The 14,681-nt window shown below is 43.4% G+C and overlaps 1 protein-coding gene across 3 annotated transcripts; it reads left to right on the top strand.

The window, feature by feature from the left end:
- Window positions 1–37: 37 nt before the first annotated feature.
- On the top strand, window positions 38–14,028 carry PARP14 (poly(ADP-ribose) polymerase family member 14). 3 transcript variants are annotated; one of them, XM_085553311.1, is made up of 17 exons: window positions 38–256; window positions 347–484; window positions 730–861; window positions 1,091–1,430; window positions 2,494–2,730; window positions 3,120–5,359; window positions 5,807–6,043; window positions 6,344–6,565; window positions 7,078–7,141; window positions 7,765–7,914; window positions 8,316–8,378; window positions 9,179–9,346; window positions 9,925–10,131; window positions 10,233–10,826; window positions 11,916–12,067; window positions 12,914–13,088; window positions 13,298–14,028. In XM_085553311.1, the coding sequence occupies exons 2-17, from the start codon at window positions 437–439 to the stop codon at window positions 13,585–13,587; spliced, it is 5,319 nt and encodes a 1,772-aa protein (XP_085409437.1). In that variant the 5' UTR covers window positions 38–256; window positions 347–436; the 3' UTR covers window positions 13,588–14,028. The 3 variants fall into 3 exon arrangements, 2 of the variants coding, with proteins under 2 accessions (XP_085409437.1, XP_015724137.2); XM_015868651.2 differs by having other exon boundaries at window positions 43–256; window positions 1,140–1,430; XR_014948302.1 differs by lacking the exon at window positions 7,078–7,141 and having other exon boundaries at window positions 43–256; window positions 1,140–1,430.
- The last annotated feature ends 653 nt before the right edge of the window (window positions 14,029–14,681 follow it).

Genomic DNA, 14,681 nt, shown 5'->3' with positions numbered 1-14,681 from the left:
CGGGGCGGTTCCGTTCTGCCCGGAGGAGAAACGAAAGCGAAAGCGGAGCGGGGCAGCGGCAGCGCAGCCATGGCGGGGCCGCGGCCGGGCTCCTTCCCGCTGCTGGTGCGCGGGGATTGGGGCACCGCGGAGCCGCCGGCCGCGCTGCGCAAGAAGCTGCTGCTCTACTTCCAGAGCACGAAGCGCTCGGGCGGCGGCGAGTGCGAACTGCGGGGGGGAGCCGGGCAGCTGCTCGTCTGCTTCGCCCAACCCGACGGTGAGACGGGACGGGGGGGGCGGTGGGCTCGGCGGTGCCGGCCGTGCGTAGCGGCCCCCATCCCCTGACGGGTGCGTGCGGTGTCCGCAGTGATGCGGCGGGTGCTGGACCGGCCGGCGCACGAACTCGAGTGGGGACCCCGCGGGAAGCTGTCGCTGCTGGTCACCGCGCTGCCGCAGGATGGCTCCCGTTCCCCGCAGCAGCCGCCGGCGGAGCCCGAGGCGCCAGGTAAGCGGCGGTGCGGGGGTCCGTCGGAACTCGCTGCTGCACGACGGACGCCTCTCGCCCGCCGCCCCGCTCCTTCCTGCCGGGGCTTCGCGAGCTCAGAGTGCGCTCCTACAGCCGCGTGGTTGGAAACAAGACAAAATATTTCAGTCCGAGTGAAATAAAGCGAAATCCACGCGGTGCTAGCTCTGGAGTACGCACACTGAGCCCTCTTCATTACCTGAGGCTGCTCTATCGTTTATCTGCAGCTGACGAACCCGTGCCGTCTGTGCGCACCCCCGCGGAGCAGGATGCCGCCGCGCATCCCCAGCCGCCGGCCGCAGGTACGGGGCTGTTCCCGCAGCGCCCACCGCCTCGGGAAGCGCCTCCGGAGGTGCACGGTGAGTGCTAAGGATGCCCCTGCAAGGGCCTTCCCAGCTGCCACCAGCGGCACCTCCTCCGTTAGGCAGCGTAAGGATCCCGTCCCACGTTGGTTTGTTATTGGAGGACCGAGCCACATAGATCAGAGAGTTGCTTTCATCCTGACACAAACTTCTGATGTAATCTTGCCCCATTTCTGTTTCTTCCTCTACATGAGGAAAGTATCCCATGTCAAACTTTCCCAACCAGGGTGGGAAGAAGGGAAAATGGCACTTTTCTTGTTTGTTTCCACATGGAGCTGGTGCCCAAGAAGCCTCGCAATGGGAGCATCCATCAGCTGAGAAGACCGAGCTGGTTGTGAAAGCTGGTGAGATGGAGACTGCCCCGGAGCCTTGCCAAGTGGAAAGCACTGAAGTATCCCTTCCTTCCCCCTTAATGGTGCTTAAAAATGTGCGGGAAAACATAAGCAGTTATATGTTAACCATGTTGGTGGAGAACATCAGTGGCTTGTCGGAGGAAGATGGTGACTTCAGTGTGGAAATGATACCTGAACTGCAGGCTGCTGTTGTTGCTTTTACTGGAAATGCTGGTAAGGAGAAATATGGATTATGGGTTTTTCTTGCCTGGCTGCTTCTGTGCTCCTGGGAGGGAGTCTGAATGGGAAGGAAACGTGTCCTCTCATAGGTGTAGGGAAAAACCTCATCTTGCATCCTTTGAAATAAGGACTGGGTCTGTAACAGTCCGTGAAGTCTTTTATCTGCAAGGTACAAAGGCCAGTGAAAATGGAAATAAGGAATAGAATATGGGTGGGCCTGAAAGTCAGCTGTGTACAAAGCCATTAGAGGACAAGGTGGGTCATAGAACAGATACAGGCTCTAAATGCCAAAATGTGTTGTCATAAGTTTGCATGGATTCAAAGGGAAACTGAACTGGTTAGGACAGAGCCTTCTAAGGTTATTAAACACTGCATCAGGCCTAGGAACCTACCATACTAAAAACTAGTTGGAGGCATGGAGAGAATTAGGGAAGCAGCAGCATCTTAAAGCTGTTCCCCAGATGCCTGCTGTGGAATTAACTCCACGTGCTCACCTGATGTTTCAGCATCAACTAGTTGTGGAGCCACTGCATGCTCATCGTGATTTGTTATTGTGGATTTGGGTTTTTTCCTGCTTTATTGGTGATTGATGATGCAGGCATCATCCAGGTGATAGAGGGGTTTGTCTTCTGCTGCTTCTCACCAGTGAGAAGCTGAGAGGCTGTCCTGGTTCCTGCCAAGACTTATGGGTGATGTTATTGACATGGGCAATGGTAAGTGGTACAGTGAGACTCAGAAATGCTGCAAGCCAGTGCCACAGCTGATGATGTGGAGGAAAGAGAGCTTTGTTTTCAGAAGAAGCTGATTAAATTGACAGCAGGAAATTGATTGCATCTGTGACTGATGCTGTGCTTGAGCCCTTTTAAGGACACAGTGATTTTGGTTGAGGAGAGGTGAGAGTGGGAAGAAAGAAAAAACATGTGGCAAGATGTAGCTGTATGGGCACCACTGTGTTGACAGATGGCTTGTAATACAGTGACAGCCCACTCCTATCATAGCAGAGAACGAGCTGCTGGTTCCATCTTGGGTTGTTTTTTTCCCTTGTTTCTCTTTCTAGCTACAGCAGACATCGTTAAGAAGCTAAATCAAAGCAAAAGGGCAAAGAATCAAAACTTGACTGCGCATCTCCTTGAGTTAACAAACTGTATTAGAGCTGAAAATATACCACCTAACATACCCAGTGACTATATATCTATGTACTTTGAGAACAAGAAGAATGGAGGTGCACAAGTGGCAGACGTTTTTCAACTGCATAATGAAGATGCAGCTATCATTACGTTCAAGGACCATCAAGGTAATGCAGAGTTGTGCAGCCTTTATTTCTCTGTGGTTCTTTCACTTAAAGACCCAAGATCAGGTTTTCTGAAGTAATGGCTGTTTTGCTCTCAAAATCAGCATTATTGAGGCAGTTAGAGTAGAATACAACAGAGACGGGGATGGAGGCAGTGCTGTGCTGCATGTATTTCATCCTGGAGGCAGGCAGTGTTAGTTCTTAGCTGCCTCTTCCTAGTTCAGCTTTTGGCATTTAAAACTACTCTTCAGTAATTTGGCATTACTGCTGTTTGAAAAGGGGGGAAGCTTTGTGTAATAGTCTTCTTGGACATAAGCATTATGGTAAGCAAATATTTTTAAAGATCCTTGGGCTTACATGTTGGCAATAATAACCTGTTTTGTTTGTTTTAGATGTAAACAGAATCTTGTCAAAGCAGAACTCGCTCAACAGAAGACCGATATCTGTCTATCCTTACTACAAGTCCCTGGGAACAGCTCTGTATGGAAAGGAAGGGCCACAGATAAAGAAACCAGATCCAGTTATGGTGCCACTGGACCCCTTTATCTGGCAGTTCTTACAGAGAAAGAATAGCCTTATCGAAGTGATACGTTCTGAGATGGCGAATTGTCATTGTGAGATAACATGGCCTAAAGGCAACTGTGCAGAGCCAAAAGTTATTCTGCATCCTTCAGCTGCTTTGTCTGAGAGGAAGAGGTCGGTGGTTCAGTTGGTCAGGACATGGAATGCAGTGGCTTCCACAACGTTTTCATACAGCATATCCAAATACAAAGTAGAGAAGCTTAAAGTAAGCACGGAGGTGTGGGAAGCCATTAGAACCAACATTAGAGCCCACAACGAACTTTTGATGATCCCATTTACTGCCAAGGGTTTACTTGTTGTAGTAGGCCACAAAGACGTTCTGAAGAATGTTGTCCGAGAACTGAATTTGCAGATAGAAGAAGTCACCAAAGAAATTGAAAGAGAAAAGCGAACAACTGAAGAAATAGTGATTCTGAGTCCAGGGGATTTTGCAATTTTGCAGAGTATTGGGCTTGAAGAAAGAATTCGCATGGAATTCCCAGATCTGCAGCTAACTTATGATCATACGCAGAAAATAATTAGCCTATATGGACTGCGTGAGGAAGTTTATAAAGTTAAGGGGGAGATATTGGTTAATGTGCAAAAAATCACTAAGAAATCTGTTACTCTCCACCCTTTCGTTTTCCAGTTTTTACAACGTATTGATAACGAAACCCTGTCACAGAGCCTGTTTTTGTCAAAACACATCAGTGCTTTTTATGAGCTAGGCCCAGATGCTGTCCTCCTGAAAGGAAATGGTGATGAAACTCTCCTAAAAGCAGAAGAAGAGCTAAAGAAGGAACTGGACTACAAAAGCATTGCTTTAGAAGATGAGTCCGTCGTCCAGAAGGAGGAATGGACGGCTCTCACTAAGGAGAACTGCTGTAATGCAACCGTAACAGTCAGTCAGATGGAGGGTGAGATCATTGTTGCTGGCTTTTCTCAAGCAGTAGCAAAAGCCTTTGAAGATCTTTTTAACTTTGTAGATGAGAACACACAAGTACAGAAAGTCATCGGGGGAAAGCCTGTGGCAGTCCTGATGTACATTGAGAAAGAGAAGACCTCTGTCTTGGATGACTTAAAGAGTAAAGGTGTGAAAATTGACTTTAGTAAAGTTATATCCTTGAGCGGACCCAGAAGAGAGGTGCTGAAGGGGACTACCTTAATTGAGCAAATGCTGTCCGGGCTGCATTACAAGCGTGTGGTAATTAATGAGCCAGGAGTCAAGTCATATTTCAAAGAAAGAGAACCCTTTTTTGCTGCCAGTGTGAAACAGGAGTTTAACTGCCTAATCAGAATGGAAGAGCAGCCAGAAGAGTATCCAGAAGAACAACAACACAGTAATGTAGGCAAGTGCTATACACAGATGACCGTGCAAGGAGTTCTAATAGCGGTTTATAAAGCCGACTTGTGCACTCATCATGTTGATGTTGTGGTGAATGCATCAAACGAAGATCTGAAACACATTGGTGGCCTTGCTTGGGCACTGCTCCAGGCAGCTGGTCCAGAGCTGCAGGCTGAGTGTGATGAGGTGGTGAGGAAGATGGGGCGTCTGCAGGCTGGGGACGCAGTGATCACAGGAGCGGGGAAGCTGCCCTGCAAACAGGTCATCCATGCTGTTGGGCCCCGGTGGAAGGAGCAGGATGCAGCAAAGTGTGTGCACTTGTTAAAACGGGCCATTAAAATGAGCCTGCAGCTGGCTGAAACGTATAATCATCGCTCCATAGCTTTCCCTTCTGTAAGCGGAGGGATTTTTGGCTTCCCGCTGCACAAGTGTGTAAATGCGATTGTGTCATCTATCAAGAAAACCCTGGAAGAATTCAATGGGAAAAGCAACTTGAAGGAGATTCATCTTGTGGATATCATAGAGGATAATGTTCAGGCTTTCATCAAGGCACTGAAAGAAGTATTTTCAGACAATGTACCCGTTAACAACCCGGTGCAGCAGACCAGCAGAGTTCATCAGCCTAGCAAAAGGACAGCTTCTCAAAGCAGCATGAACTTTGCATTGGTGACAACTGTGGAGGGTCTTAACATCATGCTGAAAAAAGGAAGCATTGAAGATGTCACAGTAAGTATTTTAAGTGTGATGCTGTTTGTCCAGGCTGAAGTGAAGTTAATGAGTACCCTGCCATGGGAGAGCAGTTTGGCTGCTCTTGGACCCGCTGTGTCCCATAGCAGCACAGCTGATCTGTGCCTGTACTGCTGAGCCCGTGGCCCAAAGCTGTCCAGCTTGTTGTGCCTGTAGGATATTGTCCTGGGGAGTGCAGAATTTTAACTTATTTTCTATCAGGTTGAAATTTATTCCACTGTTAACTCAGCTTCTATTCTGCTTCAAGCAGGCTCATGGTACTAGAACTAAGCACAGCTGCTCTCTTTTATTCCAATGCCTCATTTACTCCAATTGCTGCCCTAGGAACTTTGCTTGCAAATCAGCAGATAGGCTCTATGTGATAAAACAATGCAAACCTTTGAAGTCGTTACTTAAAGCTGGAGTTCTTGCTTGTGTGTTTTTCAGACAGATGGTGTTGTCATCAGTGTTGGTGGAGATCTACAGCTTGAGAAAGGACAGCTCGCCAAAGCTTTGCTAAGCAAGGCAGGGCCAAGGCTTCAGGCAGATTTACATGACGAAGGCCTAGGAAAATCACCTGTTGAAGGGTCTGTGTTCACAACAAAAGGCTATGGTCTTAGTTGCCATTATGTGTTTCATGCTGTCACACCTGGATGGTTACAGGGAAGTGAATCTGCAATGAAGGTACGAGAGTTTTTTATTTACCTAAACCCTTAATTTGAATGGGCTTTATAGAAGATTTCATGCAACTTGTCCTTTGAAATGAGGGAGGCTATCCTGGGAGATGAGTGAATTTGGGCTGTTTTTTGAGCTGTGTTGCTCGCACCTTGTTGAATAGCATGTTCTTTCTGGTGTGTGTAATTGTACTTCGGTTCTAAGAGGTGGCACTTTTCCTTTTAACTGAATAATAGTTAAAATAATAGTTAAAAATAGTTTCAGGAAAAACTAAATTTCAGTAATTGAAAAAAGAATTGTGCTTTACAGGTCTTGGGCAAGATCATCACCAATTGCCTGCAGGCTGCTGAGGAACTATCTTTAAAGTCCGTTACTTTCCCAGCGATTGGAACAGGGAATTTAGGGTTCCCAAATTCTGTTGTTGCTAAATTGCTGTTTGACAAGGTATATGAATTCAGCAGTAAAAGGAAAACAAATTTTCTTCGGGAAGTTCACTTTCTGTTGCATCCAAAAGATGTAAATAATATTCAGGTGAGTTACTTCTTGTGCTTTTCTCTCTCCATTGCATGCTGTCCTGTTTGGATCTATCTCATGGTATGTGGCTATGTGCTGCTCTCCAGAGAATCTGCAGGCTGCTTGTTATCATATAAAGCAGAGAGCAGTTTGCTGACAGTGTCTTTTGCATGTAGCTTGTCCTGTGCAGCCCTGCTTGCTTCCTGTCCTCTTATATTCTCTGGCAATAACACAGATGAAAGTGTAATTACTCTTTTATCTTAAGATGCTTGATTCTTCCATACGTAGGGCTCACCTACAGATAGACTTGCTGCAACTTCTGCATAGATGTCTTTACTCTTGGAAGAGTTTCCAAGGGTTTAGCTGAAGACTAAGAAGAATGATTATATTAGGATTGTGTGCTGGTAACATTCTCCAGTGGAAAGCAAACCAGTGTTATGCATCCCCCTTTTTTTCAGTGACATTTTAGAACAGGTTTCTATGCTTCCACTCAATTACTACAAGGGTTGACTGTAGTTTACTTTTTCTAGGCGTTTTCAAATGAATTTGAGAGACGGTGTGGCAATGATGTAGATGAGGCTAGTGAAGGCACGGGTAAGTTGGTTTTACACAGGCCGTGTTTGTGGTGATATATTCCTACTGCAGTCTTCCCTTATCTCCTGGGAAGAACCGGTCAGTTCCTGGTTATGTGTCTTAGCAGAACCTCTTCAGAATGCTCTCAAAACTACATTCAGATCAACAGCAAAACCAGCCTGAAATGTCTTCAGTCCTGTCCCATCTGATGGGACTGCAGAATGTCAAAAATGAACATTTGTTGAAAACTCAATCAAGTTTTTACATAGACAAAAGGTTGCTGTCATGTAGTAGAGAACTTGCCAAAAAAACCCCTTTCAGACCAGAGCAAAGGAACTTGAAACGTTTGCTGCTGTCATTACCTCCATGCTTGATAAAGGCTGATACAGATACATGTTGCAAAGAAAAACATCTCTATAGCAGGAGTGCAGTAAAACATGTTTGTTTTTTCCTACCATTTCTGCATAAATAGCAATGATGGGAGTAAGTGAAGGTTGGTCTGAGACTCCCATGAGAAAGAATGCTTTCCAGTTAATGATGTGGGCAGTGTTCTCACAGGTAGAGACCAGAGACAAACTGTGGTCTCTGCAGGCATTATACCCAGGAATGCTCCTCTGCTCAGTGTCTGTATTTGTGTCCTGCAGATTTCTTTGGTCCCATTTCAAACCCAGCACAGGATGTATATGAAATGAGGATTGGCTCCATCACTTTCCAAGTGGCTGCTGGTGATATTACCCAGGAAACTGGAGATGTCATTGTAAACATATCAAACCACACTTTCAACCTCAAAGCAGGTAATTCAGTTGGTATTGCGTGTGAAAATAGTGTATGTGGTTGGGAGGACTAGGTAAGGTGAGTGGGAAGCTTTCTTGTTATTCTGTGCCGCTGGATAATGCGTTTAAGACTTGCAGAAAAGTGAAATTAATAACTTCAATTTTTCGATAGAGTCTTTTCATAGAGCATCTCTTAGAATAAAGGAGATGAACCTTATTTGTGGGTTTTACCTCCGTGAAACTCTTTGGGTTTCTCAGGATGTCTTTTATGACTTGAAAAGCATAAGCCTAAAATTTAAACAATGCTGTCCAGTCATAACCTGTGCTTTTACCAAAAATGAGAGACTATGGAGTATCTGATTCTGCCTTAGGGAGTACTTCAATGTAATGACTGTGGAATCATATTCTTCTTCTCACTCAAGGTGTCTCTAAAGCGATTTTGGAAGGTGCTGGGAAAGAGGTTGAAAACGAATGTGCTAAATTAGGTATGGTGCAACTTTTCTCACCTTTCTGAAGGCTCACTTGCATGACGGGGAGTTGGTTGGAATTCTTTCTCAGTGCCTACTGTACACCTATCTGTCTTATGCACTGTGTCACGTCAACTACTCTTTAATCAGTTTATGTGATATGTGTAAAACATCTGACAAGGAAAGGAAAGGGCATTGCCATGACAAAACATCATCTAAACCTTTGAAAAGAACTAGATCTACCTATGTTTACCATTGTCTTCAATAGCAACCCACTACTGTACCCTCTGTATGACTGAGAGGGAAAATCTTTGCATCTGGGTTCCTGCCTTAGAAGAGGCATTTGTAGACCAAACTGAGCTAGTGAACGGCAGACACAGTGAATGGGTTGTAAGGATGGAAAAGTATTTGGCTTAAAACCCTGTTTTCAGGCTTCCCTTATACTGATAATGGAAGTGAGAAAGTCTCTGGTGTGGAGGCCAGCTCACAAGACCAACGAAAGGAAAGAATTACGTGGAGGAGATGAGCAGCCTCATGTAAAGACTGACTGTAGTACTTAGTCTGTGTGAACTTCAGAGCAAACTTGGAAAAGAAAGGCACACAAAACTTTGGCAAACAAAGCAAATAATTTACAATCATAAAGTGAATCCCAGGAAGTCAAAATAAAGAGAGGGGGGGTATTTATCAGCATGCGGAAAGAGACTTGAAACTTATTCTGGGATGCATTTGTCATCGTTTCTTATCTCCTAATGATGATTACTACACATATTTGTTGTAAATAATTGTTGATTGTTTACTAACTCCTGCTAACGTTTCAGCCTTGCAGCCTCATGATGGCTATATAACCACCGAAGGAGGAAGTTTGCCATGCAAAAAAATAATCCATTTTATTGCCCAAGAGAATATCAAAGTGCCAGTCTCCAAAGTGCTCCAGGAATGTGAATTACAGCAGTACACCTCAGTTACCTTCCCAGCAATTGGAACAGGTTTGTGTCTTCTTCTTCCACTGGTTCAGTACATGCAATTCTGCAGATCTCAGAGCTGAAACAATTAGCTTGTCTGGGAGGGTAGTTCTTTAGTGCAAAAAATATTCAGAAACTGAAGCCTTTGAAACTGTCACTGGAAACTTATGAAGAGACTGGAAACTTAATCTTTGCAGTTAGATAGTAGGTAATGAGTACAAGTGCTCTACAGCTGACTCTTGGTAACAAGGATTCAAATTTATTTATAATATATACATACATAATATGGAGAACTGCAATTATTTCGGTTTCAACATGGAGAAACTTCTTGCTTGAATAAAACTGGAGCTATTTTAGGAGATAAGAGGTGCCTACTGAGAGCCAGTCCTCTGGCTTGTCAGATAGGTACCCAGGGAGTTTCATCAACATCATTACCTTATCAGTTGCTGTGTCAGCAATAGTAAGGTTCCATTTCTAAACTGCCAACCTGAAGTTAGTTGTGAGTCATTTGTGACCCGTGTGATTACGGGAATGATCCCATAGCTGTTCTTCTAAAGATGTTGTAAACCTTTTAAAGGCTAACTGTTTATAACTTCTTTCAGGTCATGCAGGCCGTTTTCCAGATGCGGTAGCTGATGAGATGATGGACGCAATAACTGACTTTGCAAGGAAGAACTCTACTCCATCTGTGAAAACTATTAAAATAGTCATTTTTCAGCCACATCTGCTGAATGTGTTCCATACAAGCATGAAAAAAAGGGAAAATCCTGGTAAAACTAAATCAAAATCACTTATTTCCTGGATGACATGTGAGTAGATATCACTTGTAAATAGAGGCAATACATCAGTCTGTTTAATATTAAACATCCTCAGCTGGTGCTACTAACAGCATTTGTGTGTCTCGTTGTAGCATTCCTGATGCCTGAGAAACATCCCCCAAAGGAAAAATGCAAAGTGTTTTTGGAAAATAAAGTTGATCAGGCTGCCGTTCAGATCTGTGGTGAAAATGAGAAACAAGTGGAAAAAGCAGAAACCTGGCTGAAAAGTACAATTCTGAAGGAGCAGTTTCAAAAAGAAATCAAGGATGACTCCATCTCAGATTTTGATGAGGCAGAGAACGAGGAACTGCGCGACCTACAAAAGAGACTAAATATTGCTCTTTTCTTGGGTGACAACTTTATTCGAATTACAGGATTTAGCAAAGACGTCTGGTTTGCTTACTCAAGTATTCAAGACATGATCCACAGGGTTAAAATTGCTAAATATGAAGTGATCAAGGCAGAACTTTATCAAAACCTAATTGAGTGGAAATACTTGGAAAAGGATTCCTATGTGTCTTTTGACTGTATGACGAATATGTACTTGGAAAGTGCTTTTATAAAAAAGCAGAAAGATGTTTCGATCATCATTAACAAGAAAAAGTACAAGGTGGATGTAGAACGTAGATATGCTACAGATGAGGAAGGACAACGTATAAGACTCACACGTACTGATAAATCTGCAGGTTAGTAAAAGCATCTTGATGCGTTGGGTGGATATTGGCGCACAAAGCCAGGCTGCATCTAGCTGAGTCAGAGTAAGAAATAGGAAGAATATGTAGAATGTTATGAGGTGTTATTTGTCCATTTCCAAAGGGTGTGTTAAAGTGGGAAATGACAAGAAAAGAATTGTGCAGTTATTTAAAAGCGTTGGAAATACAGGTAATGCATTCAGAGGTTCTTAACAGGCTTACCAGCAGTAATTAGGCGTGTGTGTAGCAGTTGTCATTCTAAATCATTTATGTTCTCAAGATGGGCCTTTTCCTATTTATTTCAGTGACTTCCATTACAAAGAGCTATCTTTCTCCTGCCTTTACAGGACTCTTCCTGGTAGATTCCTTTTCTTCATCCCGTTTTACAGGGGCTCATTTTATATCTACATGGGATCAATTTATTTTCCATTTAACTCTTGAAAACAAGCTTTAAGAAGGTTTAAGTAGTTGTGCCCCTCTCAGTGCCTCCCATATTCTCTCATATGTTTTGTAACTGAAAAAGATGTTGCTTTTGAGTTGATGACACCCTACTGATTTGATGGAACCTGACATGCTAGATGTCTGTAGTGAATGTCTCAGCCATTGTTAGTGTTCAACAACAGAGCTCAGTACAAAATAAAAGAAAGGAAGACCTTTGCTTTTCAGGTGAAAAGTATGTCACTGGAGCTCCAAACTTCATCTTCCTTTTTCAGATGCTTTGCTCCTAGTTGTTGTGAATTAAATGTCTGTCCCCTCCCCAGTGTGGACAGAAGGCAAATGAAGATATTGCTCCCTCTTCAGTACCAAAGGGGAACAGTTTTGTCTAGGAGATACTCATTCCAACACACCAGTTGTCAGTGCAATGACAGTCTGTAAACCAAAGCATCTAATGCCTCTGGGTTTTGTTTGGGTTGTTGGTTGGTTTTGTTTCTTTGTTTTTAAAAGATTGACTCTGGGCTGACAGTAAGCAAACAGGCAAAAATGATGAGCTTAGATGTATAGGCTTTCAGAGGAGTTTGTAGCAAGGCATGTTTTGCTTTAAGCAGTGGGTTTGGGTACATGATTGATGTGCTTCTTCTGCAGATCAAGAATCAACAGCACTCCCAGAAAATTGGGGCGACATGCAAAATCAGCAACTCAAAATAGTGGTATTGGAACAAAATACAAAAGAGTACAAACAAGTGGAGGAAAGTTTTCTGAAGACCAGTCCGTCACTAAATCTAAAAATTGAAAAGGTAAGAGCATGTAGTCGTTTCTAAGCACAAATACAGCTAATGAATAATAACCAGTAAACAGTGGAAAAAATAATTGCCATAGGAATTTGTTGGGCAAGTCTTTACAGCAAAAGAAAGGGACACAGTTTTTATCTGCTTTCCTAATTGACTTAAGACACACACACACACACATATATATATATGTATATGTATAAATATATATATATATATATATTTAAGCACCTATCTGAAAAGGCTGCAGAAAACCATCAATAATTTGGATGTCATCTAGTTCCCCAGTAGTTTTCTCCAGGCTCAAGCTATTAGTTTCAAGCATTAGCTACTCCTGGAGTGACAGGCGACCATCTGCATGTAAACGTCTCTTCTGTACAGCAGTCAACTACTCAACAGTCGAGTTGCATGAGAATTTACTTAGGATGTCCCCCCCCAGTGAACAGGAGATTAGTGTCAGCAATGTCATCTGATTAACTGATTTAAATCAGTATTGGTTCGATGTTGCAGTTGAGATATTTGGTACAGGTCTTCAGCAGTCACTTCTAAAGCACCTGGTGAGCATGCTCTTCTGTTCTAGTAGAGCAGAACATTTTCTCCCTTAAGCCATGCGTGCTCAGCAGGTGGATGTTCTGTGTATGACCCAGAAGCCTGCAAACCTATCTCATATAGTTTCCTATTGATAGTTTCTTTTGTTGGGTTCTGCTGTTTGCCATGCTGAAGGTGCCCAACATACTTTGTAATCTAGTATCCACATGTTGCAGCTGGGAGGAGAATCTTGGAACACTGAATGGTTGATACACTGATGTTTTTCATAACAAGAAAAAATGCACGTCTTGCTTTCAAACTTTGCAGATTGAAAGGGTACAGAACCCATCTTTGTGGAAAGTCTACCAAATAAAAAAGAGTCAAATGGATGAGAAAAACGGCAACAACAATAACGAGAAGCTTCTGTTCCACGGGACCAGTGCAGAGTCGTTAACCTTCATTAACAACTATGGATTTAACCGCAGCTATGCTGGGATGAATGGTAACGTGGATTTCAGATCTACTGGTTTCCCTGCATAGGGCTAGGAATAATCTGCCATGCTGCCTGTGTAGTCCTGTATGCAAAACTGTTTGATTTGTTAAATCTCTCTACTGCAAATCAAAAACAAAATAGCCACCTCGAGAGCTTGTGTGTATCCTGAGAGTCATTGCTATTAATTAACCTATTTATTGATTTATTTTTGCCTACAGCTGCACAGTATGGAAATGGAACTTACTTTGCTGTTAATGCCAGCTATTCTGCTCATGACACCTACTCAAGACCAGATGGAAATGGGAAGAAGCACATGTACCTGGCTCGAGTCCTTGTTGGAGAGTATTCCCAGGGGACAAAAGGAGCGATTACTCCAGCAGCAAAATCTGCTGGCAGCGCTGTGGATCTGTTTGACAGTTCAACTGATAACGTGAACAATCCATCCATGTTTATCATTTTTAATGATATTCAGGCTTACCCGGAGTACCTTATCACTTTCACTAGATGAGCGTTTTGATTGCAGCCATGATTGCACATCTCTTAGCTTTTATTTTATAAATCTGTCCTACAGATTAACCAAATAATCAGTGAAAACTATTTATAGTTTTATCCAATTAATTTCCAAAGGCTTTTTTAAGTTTAAGCAGCCTCTGGTACTTTTTGATATCATTGACATAGGCTAATGATTTTCCTCTCAGAGTAGCTGATTGTTCTTAAGACGAGTTTAATCTGATGTGTGATCTAACAGCAGTTTTCAGTAGAATTCCCATGCTTCCCCTGTCATGACCCTCCATGCAGTATTCTGGCCATCCTAGCTGCAGCTGTGCTGGTGGGGCAGCGTAAAAGACTGAGTGCGTGGTCTTACATTTATGAAAGAGTGAGGAGCTGCCATCAATTATGATGCAGAGCATCGTTTACAGTTGTCAATAAATGAACTATCTGTACTTAATGGCCTGTGTTTGTCTGAAATGGTCTGTGGATATTTTGCATTTGTTTTCAAGGGGTCAGTTACTGAGTGCTGGGAGACTGACTTATTTAATGTGGATTTATTTGCCCTATTGTCATGGTTTTGTAATTTTGCTATCAGTATTCCACATCATAGCATCATGTAAAGCATGGATAATTTTACCAAATGTGCAGCTCATGGAAGAAGCCTACGTATCCCAGAGAACATCGTGGTCAGGGACAAGTCACGGGACAAGAACACTGTATGATCTCACTTTGGGGCTGGACTTTCTCTCTTGTATCCTTGGAGCCAGGGAGAAGCGTGTGGGAGCCTTCCAGCCGTTTCGCCTAGAGCTAAAGTAGGCATCTCGGTTTTGGGACTCACTCTCTCTCCTATTTTGCTTGATTCGTTAGCCTTAATTTCAATTATATTGTATTATATTGTGTTATCCTGTATTTCGATATAGTATTTAGTAAATAAGTGTGCCTCCTTAGATCGTTGCCGCTGTTTCTTTTTTCCCTTTCCTTTTTTTGGCCAGTGGCCCTGTGGGCGAGCTGCCCCCCGCCCATCATGGGTGCAGGTAGATTTTCGGTAAACCCGTGACAGATTTTGGTGGAAAATGTGGGCGTAAGTTGCTGTTTTTCTGGTTTTTTTTT

Source organism: Coturnix japonica, chromosome 7 (assembly GCF_054131305.1).
Source record: "Coturnix japonica strain WE chromosome 7, WE-NBRP24, whole genome shotgun sequence".
In the NCBI taxonomy this organism is placed as follows: Eukaryota; Metazoa; Chordata; class Aves; order Galliformes; family Phasianidae; genus Coturnix; species Coturnix japonica.
This window is presented reverse-complemented; position numbering and strand designations above follow the sequence as displayed.

What these genes read in the sequence shown, in the direction of transcription:
- PARP14 (XM_015868651.2), top strand. Translation starts at nt 70, where the DNA reads ATGGCGGGGCCGCGGCCGGGCTCCTTCCCGCTGCTGGTGCGCGGGGAT. An exon ending in CTTCCCAGCAATTGGAACAG is followed by an intron (nt 9,347 to 9,924) that starts GTTTGTGTCTTC and finishes AACTTCTTTCAG; the next exon opens with GTCATGCAGGCCGTTTTCCA. An exon ending in TAAATCTAAAAATTGAAAAG is followed by an intron (nt 12,068 to 12,913) that starts GTAAGAGCATGT and finishes CAAACTTTGCAG; the next exon opens with ATTGAAAGGGTACAGAACCC.